General features: G+C 34.2%; 1 protein-coding gene across 6 annotated transcripts in view; it reads right to left on the reverse strand.

The window, feature by feature from the left end:
• ClC-a (chloride channel protein 2) overlaps window positions 1-12246 on the reverse strand; it is a 49335-nt gene that overhangs the window by 17927 nt on the left and 19162 nt on the right. For 5 of the 6 annotated variants that reach the window (XM_085202049.1, XM_085202048.1, XM_085202045.1 and 2 more), the window contains one exon: window positions 251-413. In XM_085202049.1, coding sequence (XP_085058175.1) covers window positions 251-413 — 163 coding nt within the window. Of the gene's footprint in view, window positions 1-250; window positions 414-12246 lie in introns of those variants that run through there. The other variant, XM_085202050.1, reaches the window with a different exon arrangement.

The following is a 12246-nucleotide window of genomic DNA, read 5'->3' on the forward strand; positions in this document are numbered from 1 at the left end:
GCTTCTAAATTTTATATTGCTTATGACTTTTTTCTGACTTAAAACGCGATGATTCTGACTTTGATCCCATACCAGAGAAATGATATATTTATAATATTTTCGCTAAAAGAAGCGCGGCATAAAGTTCTCTCACTCAACACACAGTCACAAAAATTTGGGCGGAAATTGTAAAAGTATTACTAAATTCCCTCTACCTACCCAGCATTGCGGAAACACCGTGAACGTGAATGATAACATATAGAAATCTCACCCAACACTTTAAAGAATTTCCCCCGTGGTCGGTGCTTGCCTGTCGACTCAAGCTCCTTTTGCCGGAGCTTGTCATCTTTCCGACGTCGTTTACGCAATCTTCTGAGTCTCCGTGCTTCTTCTCTGGCCGCTTCGCTTAAGTCGCGTTGGTAGCGGCCATACATCTGAAATTAAGTAGTATATTGGATATTATGGAATTAATTAGTTCCTAAAATATTATAATTATATATGTACAGTGTATATCTATGCAATATTGTTATCATTTTATAATTCTATTCTTATAATTTCTCTACATGCTATGTATGATTTCTATTAAAGTCGTTTTTACGGATATCAGCTTAGCCGATCTTAAGTATGACCTAGCAGGTTTTTTAAAGAACATTAAGACGACCAAGCGATCGCATTATTCCTTTCTTTTACGTCATGTATATAACATATATAATTACAGGTACAACTAAATGATTAAAGAGCTAGGCGCTAATAATTTAAATCCATTTTATTTTGTTGATGACTTGGTCAAGTATCTACTAAATACTACTAAGATAAAATCATAAAACGTACAAGACGTAAGTAAAAGTTAAAAACCAATGACTTCTTTAAATAAAAATCCTCAAGAAATTTTATTAATAGTATTTCCATTATAAAAATATTGTATATCTTAACTATTATTCTATGGTAAATATATAAGACTTTTTTTTTATTAGTATCTACATCTTAACTTTATATTTTTTCCAAAAAGTTCCTACCACAACACGTTTACCACGTTCAATAATTTCTTCTTGATCCATCTTAAAACAATCACTTTGTGCATTTATTTTACTTTAATTTATTTCAGTTATATTTAATTACTTGTTTAATACCTACAGAGAATATAAGTGGACTTTTAGAAAGTACAGTACGGTCGACAAGTTGTGGTCGCCCTGACGTTAGCTGTAGCAATTATATTTCAGGATTTTTCTAAAATTTCAGAAACCCTAACTTCAGGGCGTCCACGACTCGTCGTCCGTACTGCAACTACTCGTAATGTGGCTATATAACTAATGGTCTAATTATCCAGTACCCTTGAATCCGCTGTTTGCAGGAGATATCTGTTAATCTCAAATATTTGTAAAAGATAAATGATCGCCCATGTGCAATTATTTATACGCTAAGGCCGTGATACCAGTAGCTAATGAACTAACAATGTTTTCCTTACGTGCGTACGTAAGAGACGTAGCTTTTTGTTTTCGGTACATGTACGAGGTGTGTTCAAAAAGTAAGGTGACTTTGTATTTTTAAGAAAAAATATTTATTTATTTATCAATATTTATGTTGTCCCCTTCAAAGTAATCCCCCTCAGATACAATACACTTATGCCAACGGTTTTTCCAATCGTCAAAGCACTTCTCATAAGCACTTTTCGGTATAGCCTTGAGCTCTTCCAGCGATGCAGTCTTTATCTCTTCAATCGTTGCAAATCTCCTTCCTTTCATAGGTTTCGATATCATAACCATATACTCATGATTCGTCACCAGTTATGACCCTTTTGAGTAAATCTGGGTCGTCGTTGACGTCATTCAACAGTTCTTGAGCGATGCTCATGCGACGGTTCTTTTGGTCAAAATTTAGCAATTTCGGAACAAACTTCGCTGACACACGTCTCATGCCCAAAACATTAGAAAAAAATTCATGGCACGAGCCAAGCGATATACCAACATCCTCAGCAACTTCTCTAATAGTGATTCGACGATTTTCCAGAACAATTTTCTTCACTGCTTGAACGTTTTCATCAGTTGTTGACGTGCTTGGGCGTCCAGAGCGAGGCTCGTCATTGGCATCTTCCCGGCCATCTTGGAAGAGTTTGTACCACTTGTAAACATTTTTTTTACTCAGAACAGTTTCACCGTATGCCACTGTCAACATTTTAAGTGTTTCGGAGCACTTTATTTTATTTTTTACACAAAATTTGATGCAAATCCTTTGATCCATATTTTTCGATAGCAAGAAATCGCCGAGCACGCAAAACACTTATAACCTTTACGCCTCTGCCAACCAAACAAAAAATGCTATACACTTGAAACTTGGTACAGATGTTCGGGAAGAGTGTACCAACATAACAAAATAAAAAAATCGATAATCGAAAGTACGTTGCCCGCCAAATTTGAAAAGTCACCTTACTTTTTGAACACACCTCGTATAGGTTCGAAATATTTTTTTTTAGCTTCACGCTGTATCCTGCATATAGCAGGGTAGAACCTGAGAAACTTGTATTAAGACACTTCTTTCCCATTAAGATACTCTCCACTGAATTCTAGAGGCTTCTAAACTGGTTTCTGAAATATTTTTTCGTTGAAATTTTTAACTCATAAAAACTCTAATATGACTATTAACATATTTTATATGTCATTAGTTTCTTTTAAATTAATTTCATGGGATTTTACCTTTTACTTTCTCTTTTCAGGACCTGCTTGATATGAAAGAAAATAATATATTTTTTATAGTTATTATAACGGTATCTTATACTTAAATATTATTATTTTAATATTATTGAATGATTTTTTTTTTATTGTTGATAGGCAAGCATTTGTCCGCTATCTCACCTGGTGGTAAGTGACGATGCGAACGAAGGTGGAGCATGCTTGCCTAGGTAGTACCTATTCACTCGTTCCTTAAAGAGGGCCAGGTTATACTTGACGGGGAACAGTTCAGCAGGCAAGGAGTTCCACTCCTCAGCCGTTCGCATCAGGTAAGTAGAGGCGAAGCGCTGCGTACGAAAAGATGGTATATCGACGATGTATGGGTGAAATCCCTGCCTACGTCTACTGTCCCGCAGATAGAAAGGAGAAGAGGGTATTAAGTAATGCAGCGCCGCTGCACACTCTCCGAAATGTATTCTGTAGAAAATAGTCAGGCATGCTACTTTTCGGCGATGCTCAAGGCTTTAATTATGCTACCCTACTATTTCTGAAATACAGCGAGAAGCAAAAAAAGTATATATTACTTATAATGATATTGTTAACAAATTTTAACGACGTGACATAAGTGTAGAAACTCATTTACAAAATAATTTTCAATAACGATCGCGCAACATATATGTACGTAATTATAAACACTATAAAAAATAATTATCTTCACAATGTTAATATTCTACTTTGTTCTTCATGTCGACTTAAAATAAACAATTTTAAATTTTTTGTCCGTCTGTCCTCCTGTTAGTCTGGGCTAAGGGGGCAGGGCTATGAAGCAAAATATAGCCTACATTTTATACCAGTTTTCCGCAGTATATACACGGATATAAAACGGTGAAAACCGCGTTTGTCTGTTGGCGTACTTATGGCCTACCTTAGATATGAAATAAATAACCATATATTTTTTTAAATCAAATAAAATCTTAAAACGTTTAAATAAAAAATTGTGAAATTATTACAGTATAGATAATCATAATAAAATAATTAAAAACAAAAAACAAATTTTCCCTAAATACACTTAAATAATATTAAATAAATACTCGTAAAACTCTAGTATGTGAATAAAATACATGAGAAAAATAAATTAAAATATTTTTGAATACTTATATAATCAGTCATAATACTTAAAGTTCATTATTATTATTATTATTTTTAATTTTAGTACATAAATATATTTCGTTCGTAGATACTGTGCATACGGTGCATGCCTAATGTCTTAACTGATGCAATATTGCAAGTGACAAAATTAACATGCATCTGTAAGGGTTCATGGCTGTTGGATTTTATTTGTATCTGAGACAAAGAGGGGCAAAAGCGTGTGACTGTAAACACGACAGGTTGTGGGTTTGATTCTTACTCGAGGAAATTTAATATTTAAAATTTTCATTGGAAAGTGAATGTGGGGAACGGAGTGATTGAACACTACACTCCCTCTGCCTACCCTGCTACATGCGGGATACAGCCTGAAAATATCTGTAAGCTACTCTGTATAAAGACCTAAAAAAGATTAAAAGAACTGCTTTGTTTGTTTGAGCTTTGTAGCAACTTACACCTATCTCGGCTTTAATCCCTATAGGATTAAGATGTAAGTTGCGATAAAGTTTGCTGAGATTTAATATTTGAGAAAATATGTGCATCTTCAATATTTGCTAACGTATTACAGTAGTTGTAGCTATTTTTATATGTGCTAGTTCGCGGGATATATTATGAAAGGCCGTTGTGGTGCTGTGGTACTGGGCCTACCCGTCAACCGTAGGCGCGATAATAGTGGGTACGATTCTCACTCGAGAAAATGATTATATATGTACGAAATGTCTTAACACAAAGTTCCTGTTAAACGAATAAAAGAAAAAGAAAATTGAGAAATATGTCAAAACAAAAGTTTAATTATTTCTTATAATAAATATAACGTAAAATATTTATATGCATCTAAAGTCACTATACGGCCTTAACTTTGGTATCTTTTAGCAATATCCTCAATAGACTGAATAATTAAAATGCAACTAATTCTTATTCAAGCGGCATTTCGTTCAATTGAGTTTTTAATTTCGCCTTGCAGAATGTTAATGTGGTCTGTAAACTCATATTTGAAACTATTAAAATATTTCATTAGAAGTATATACCATTCTTTTATGACTCTCTCTTGTACCAACAATTACTGCCAGTAGCTACTTGTCAGTCGGTTAAAATACTCAAACCTTCACCTAAGTGTAACTAATACTTTTCTGTAAACCGCATCAAAATCGATTCAGCCCATAGCAAAAATATATTCGCTGAAAAACAAAATGAGAACCTCCTTTTTTAAGTCGCTTAAAAATATCTATAATAAAAAAGTCTAACTTCATAAGCAACAAAGCACTTGAACATTTGAGCGATAGCTAATAAATAAAACATTTATAGGATAATCGGTAGTGCAAAATCGATATTCATCGTCGAAGGGAAAATTGATTTGTGTGTTTCAAATTATATGCAGAAGGACATACATACAATTTATGAAAGGTTGGACTTGGGAGGAATTTTAAAATAATAAATTGAATGAATGTATTTAAAATCAATATAATTCAGTAATGTATATATTTGTTAATGTAAATATCACAATTGTGTTCTATATCAAATCAGTTTCACGCTGTATTGCGCACATAGCAGGGTAGGCAGAGGGAACCTAGTGTTAAGACACTCCGTTCCCATTAAGACACTTCCATCAGTCAACTCTCTGTATGTCACTCAGGAAGGTTGGATGTTCCAATGGATCGCGACTCTAAAAAAACTAAATTGCCGTCGCAGAATCAATACCAACTACCCTCTTTGAGCATCAATGTACGTGTTTATATTATTACTAGCGGCCCGCTCGAGGTCACACCCGCGTGAACTATGTTATTATTAATTTCTGTCTCCATGGCTACGTCCTAGTGACGTCTATGCAAAATTTGACACTCCTAGCAATTGTCGTAACGAAGTTTCATACAAACTTTCGATCCCAAAAACAACCCCTTAGAAGTCGAATATTTCAAATTCCCGTCTTAGCGACCTACGTCCTATAAGTAACTCCTATGCAAAATTTGAGATTCCTAGCACTTGTAGTTTCTGAGATTTCGTGATGAGTGAGTGACCTTTCGATTTTATATATATAGATTAGCAATAGAATAGCTCCATACATACATACATCAATAACAGCATTTTAAAACATTTTAGCGCACTGCTAAATTAGCATCTGTAAGGAATCTGGCTGCGTTACTATGTAATTCCTAGATCACGACCTGCCTGTTTGTATGACTGGTGGTATTTATTCTCATACCTGACGTCAGATTTGTATGGACTAATGTGATAGCGGTGATATTATATAACGCGTTCGTTTGTACACTTACAACGAATACTCTCAGCTACTTGCTCTAAATTCAACCATATAAATATTACGACATAAAGAGGTTGTCGGGAAGCGGATGGGTCCGAAGAGCTGAGGATCGAGTGTGGTGGCGAGAATTAGGGAAGGACTATGTCCAGCAGTGGACAAAATGATGATGATGATGAAATATTTTGAATTTGCATCGTGACTATATTCACTTTTCATGAAGAAATTAATTCTTACAAGTAATTTTAGTGTTCTATCCTTATAATTCATTAAAGTATGATGGTAGAGATATATAATGTCCTTCCGATATTAAAGGTTACCAAATAATAACAATATTTTTGTGAATATAATATTTACTGTTGTAATAAATTTGATACAATATGCTTATTGCTTGAATTAACAATAAAAACATTTTTGGGCAGCAGAAAAACTATAATATAGCAAAAACATAATTTAAACTGTTATGTATTTATTTATCTTATAATATTCAGTCACTGTCTTAGAACGATAATTACTGTACTGTAATGAGATTTTAAATGAAACGCGCACGATGTATAGCGTTATAGAAATTAGCACCTAATTAACATAGATTATTTACTTTTTTATTATTTTTCGTAAAATATCCTTTATACGTAAGTTGAGGCCGTAGTGGCGCAGCGTTACAGCGTCTGATTGTAAATGCGACGTTTGTGGGTTCGATTCACACGGGAAGAATGAATTATTTTTATTTTCACGATCTGGTAACAGGATAAAGAGGCGTTAAGTTCCGCTACTCAATTATATACCGCTTGGAAACTGGATCAAAACTACTGATATGTGGCAAAAATCTGTAGTCGTTTTTTAGTTCTCCAGCCATTAATTCCACTCTTCAAGAACATGCATGGAACTAATGTATATTGAATGTCATGCAGGATAGCTGCCAGTAAATGTAATAATTAAAATATACTATTATTGACATTGAAAAGAGCAACTGTTGGGTTATTTGCCGGCTCTTCTCAGCAGAACTGCCTTCCGAACCGGTGGTAGCTTTTTGTTTATATGTTCATTCGACGATTCAAAAGTGCTTATAATAGTCTATTTGAATAAAGAATATTTTGAATTTAAATTTCAATTATTAATGGCTTATTACATACCAACTTTACAATGTTACTCTATCCCGCCATAGAGTACACCCTATTTAGTTACAAGGGAAATTCACTTGTACAAATTAAATCAAACTCGTGTTTCACCGTATCATTGCTGCACGAATTACATACGATTACTCTAATTGTGAAATTTACCTCATCATGGAGTATATCCTCCACGCCCACGGGATGCCGATCCCGTGACTTGAGCCAGGTGTTCATAAAGGTTTAACATGGTTAAAGAGGTCAATTGTTTGGTTTTTGTTCAAAATTAGAGGTCTAGAACCTTTGAAGAAGGAAAAGAGGTTAGGATTCGAGGGGAAGAAGACAGCGGAAAGTTTTGACATTTATTTCTGCTTATCTATTTTGTTACGCGGGAAATATCGCAACGCTGCTTTTTTTAGTTTAACTATATCACGCATGATAATCAAAGGGAATCTAGTTTTTAGACATTCCGTGATATAGACATTCACACGACGGTAACAAGCTGCAACTGCTTTTGAAAGACATTTTTTTATTAATCTCATATTTAAAATTATTGTATTTACAAATTAAAACATAAGAAATAAGAAAAAAAACGCAGTAAAACTTCGGAAAAAATAAATAAATGATAGTTTTTCTATTTCCTCGATTTAAACTGAGACTGATATAATTTAGTCGGCGCTGATACAAATATCTAGACCGGTTTACCTCCAGACATCGCGTGTTATACGCCATTATTGTCAAGTTCGACTCAATCAGTGAACTTCAGTGCTCATAACGGACAAACTGATCTGAGAATATAAATCGTCGTATTTATATATATTTTTTCACGCTGTATCCCGCACATAGCAGTTTAGGCAGAGTGAACCTGGGACCCTAGTGTTAAGACACTCTATTCTCCATTAAGACACTTCCATTCCCTACTTTTTCGGGATTGATTCAGGGTCCTAAATAAGAAGTAGGTACCTTAGTCAAAGTGCTCTTGATGATTCAGCTAATTATTTACAGGAAGTGCGTCCGAGAGGACAGTGTCATTTACAACTGTTAAAATTCTCGCGTAAGTGAAGTGAATTTTAAATGTTTGTTGTTCAGATTAAGCACTATGAAGTTTCGTGGGTTCGTTTACACAGTAAGTTTTATATAGGTACCTCGCATATTTCGAAATACTGGCAACTAGAACTTGATAATACAATTTTTTCCCTAAATTTAATCTTTGTACAGACAATCCTATTTAATAGTTAGTTATCATTTCGTTTCGTTTGCTCTGGTAACAAGACAAAGCCCGGCGTTAACTTCCGCCACACAACACGCAATGTATTGAAAAGTGGGCGGAGCCTATGGAACGAAGTGCCTTAACACTAGGTTTCTTATAATTGTAGGGCTATTCGCAGGAGACAGAGTTCACGCTGGACCAGCACGTAACCTAGTTTCGCCTCTCTTTAAAGAATGAATGAACGTACAAGGCCACAGAAAACCAGAGAATGGCCAAGTCGTCAAACCCTATAAAAAAATCTAAAAACACAACTTCAGTCAGTACATATTTACTTCAAGTGAAATTTGAATCCCTGATCATCGCACAACTACGCTATGAAGCTAACATACAAATGTTAATATAAGAATCGACTCGACCTTTATCCTGTGTGCTTACACACAGTGGTTGCAATTTGAAGTGCATTGCACGCATTAACGCTTTAAGGATAGGATAATGAGATAACTGGTGGCTTTCGACCTCGCTCTTAAACTTGTCCTGCTTGTTCAGAGATCCTAGCGAAAATGGATGAGTTACTGTTAAGGTCTAAGGAAAATGTATGAGCATAGAATCTATTTTATTTGTATTTTATTAGTCTTGCAAGCAGTTTGAGTATAGACTTAATGAGAAAATTTTACAATGGAATTAATTCTAAATTGTTGTCGTTGTGTCTTATTTTTTCTAGACTAATGAAAGTCAATATTAAAATTCGTCAGAAAATGTAAAACTTCTGGATCTCACACTGTCTATAAGTTTATGAATATATATGTATATAAATATATGGAAAAGTATGGTATTTCTCAATATAATAAAACTCAAAACAGTGACTTTTAATATATTTGTCGGATTTTAATATTTTTCTCTCTCTACGTGTTTGTGCACACTAATACCACAAATGGCTTAAATCCAGTTTTCATACTTAACATGTAGTGTTTGGCTCCAGTCGGTTTATAAATAAAAAAAGGTTATAAAGTATTTTGATAGACAAGATTTCATAATATAGAGATCATTCTAAAGTTATTAGACAGCACTAATTTGTTGTTATGAATTTCAGGAGCAACATGCATTTGCAACATGATGACTGCCAGGTAATCCATCTAGTTAAATACGTGTGTTTGTCCGTCTTGTATAGAATTTCATACTTTATCCTTGTAATATGAACTTGCTTCGCTCAGATAACAGCGATGTGCAATCAAACGTGATGTATTGGAGCTGGCACGTTCGGTTGTTAACATTATTTAGATTCTATGTATCTATTGTTGTGTATATTTATTTATAATAATAAAATCTCAAAAATCTTGTTTATCATATTGTAAAACAATGTGTGATGGAGAAGCTTCAGGCACATTATTATAGAGGTCCGAAGAATTTTAGGCCATCGGCCATCGGGACACAGGGACGCAAACGTGCGACTATAAATACGACAGGTCTCGATATCCATCTAGGGTTTAAGACATTCACTTTCCAGCCCACCAGCCGATTTTCGAGACATTGCGTGTGACTGGGGGACCTACGTTTTTCCTTCCCCCTATTTTGGGCTTTTTCTAACCTTACCTAAGTTGCACTTAGATACCGCTAAATATCTAGCTTCAATATAGAAATATAGACCAAGATTTATTTATTTACACATTGACGGTAGAACAGCAGGTTCAATCCCTAGGAATTTTACCCAACTTGCACTTAAATACCGCTAAATCTATAAGTCAAATATAGAAGTATAGAGCAAGATCCATTTATTTTACATATTGACGGTAGAACAGCGGGTGCAATCCCTAGGAATTTTATTCATTACCTAGGTAGGTAATGAATATGATAAATAATTATTCATATTTCATACATTACCTAGACCATACATTGCCGAGGTATTGTATAGAATACCGACTTATACAGATTGACGGTAACATAAATATACATATAATATTTTTTATCAAGTACAATGACTGTTTGCACAAAAATCACAACATTTATTATAATATACTAAAACTATATGAGTTAATGATAGCCGTTCATGAGATGCTAATTTAGTTAACTAAACACATAAAAGTAAAGATTGTAGAAAACCACCTGTTAGTAATTATATGCTTAATAGTGAGGCTGCTATCAGAGCTCGTGATATTCATTAGAATAATTTGTTTTTAATTATTTAATTTGTCTTGATGATGTTACGTTCATGGACGTTGTGGAGCAGTGGGAAATACTGTTACGTGGTTATTATAAGTTCGATCCCTCGTTTGGGGGAATGAATGTACATTACATTATTTCTACTTTCATTAGCTTCAGTTTTATGTAGGTAACATAAGTAACGGAAACTTTAAACGTGATTTTGACGGTTTATAAAACGTCAGATTAATTTGCTTACTTATCAAGAAATGATGACGGTGCAATAATATGACAAAAAATCGGCCAAGTGCCAGTTATAGCTAAATTGAGTACCTAATGCCAGTCAACGCACCATATCTTCAAATAGGGGAAAAAACAGAGAATAAGTAGGAACTGATGGTACCTACCAATTGATAATTTTACTAGAGTATCTTAAAAAAAGCCTACCTTAAAAAGGCTGATTAATTACCTATATCTAGAATATAATCTAATAAATAGTAAATGTATTATATAAATAATATTTAATATTACACAATATTACGAAATATTGATAATAGATTTCAATTACATATATAATTGTTTCCCCATATAATAATCTAGTATGTAATATGAATAGTCGATAACAGCCGTTTTTTATGAAAATTACATAGATACTAATTATAAAAACAAACATTACTCTACCTAACAGGTGGTAAACCAAAATCATTTCTCGTTGGCTGTTTACTTGATATTTTCGCACTGTGATTAGCGTAGGCAAATTAGGCAAAGCAAACTATCGAACACGAGTACCATCACATGATCAAACGGGGCATCGCGAATTAATAATTATCAACATTCTGTACATATTAGTATAACATTAGCACATTTAGGAAGTAATTTTTAAATAAGCTTTACGCATTTTTTAGCCGCCTCTAAGGGTTAAATAATTCTGTTTTCCGTCTTTCATTACAATTTCCGAGACACTCGAAACTTGGGGGAACGCAGTGTATTAACCCTTTCTTCTTTCTGTCAAATAGACAAAAATACTGGACTTTAACATTGTAAATATAAGTAAGGGAGAGAAGGAACTTGCCTACAAGTTAGGACGAGTAGAGAGGCAGTAAAGGTGGATTTTCTTTCACCCTCTAGAAAAAGGACTCTTGGAGCCATTTCATAACATAATTCTACCTTTAAAGATACGGGACATACGTAGAAGTATATAGGAACAAGACAATAAAAGTCAGGAACTCGTGATAGTAAAATATATAATAATAAGTTTAATGTTGCGAAATTAATGCCTTCAGTATCTATGTATAGACGTCATCGCTATCTTTATCTAGAAAGCATTGCAAGACAGATTTTAGGCTTTAGTTCAATATGATAAGAACCATAAATAAACTAGTTTTCGTCCGCAACTTCGTTTACGTGGACTTTAAGATGTAGAATGGAAAATTTTCTATTTGTCCCTTTCCCGTAAGAATTTCGATCGTTTCTTAGGGTTTCTTTACACTCTAACCTACCTATAGGTGTGAAAAATTTCTACTTTCTGCAGAAATAAATTATTATTTTTACTTTATGGCTCTGATAAAAATATACGATACGAGGTCTGACTGCATACGTATCCCATTCATTCGAGGGAGTCTTGGAGTCCGTGACGTAGCGGATAAGCTCCAAGAGCATCACTTGAGATGGGCACGTTACGCGCCGTAGTAAAAACTATGTCGGATACAAGTGCCTTGCTATATCAGACCCGTGAGACCTCCCGGA

The sequence above is a fragment of the Heliconius melpomene genome, chromosome 18 (assembly GCF_056956725.1).
Source record: "Heliconius melpomene rosina isolate 202511_hmr_F chromosome 18, ASM5695672v1, whole genome shotgun sequence".
Classification (NCBI taxonomy): domain Eukaryota; kingdom Metazoa; phylum Arthropoda; class Insecta; order Lepidoptera; family Nymphalidae; genus Heliconius; species Heliconius melpomene.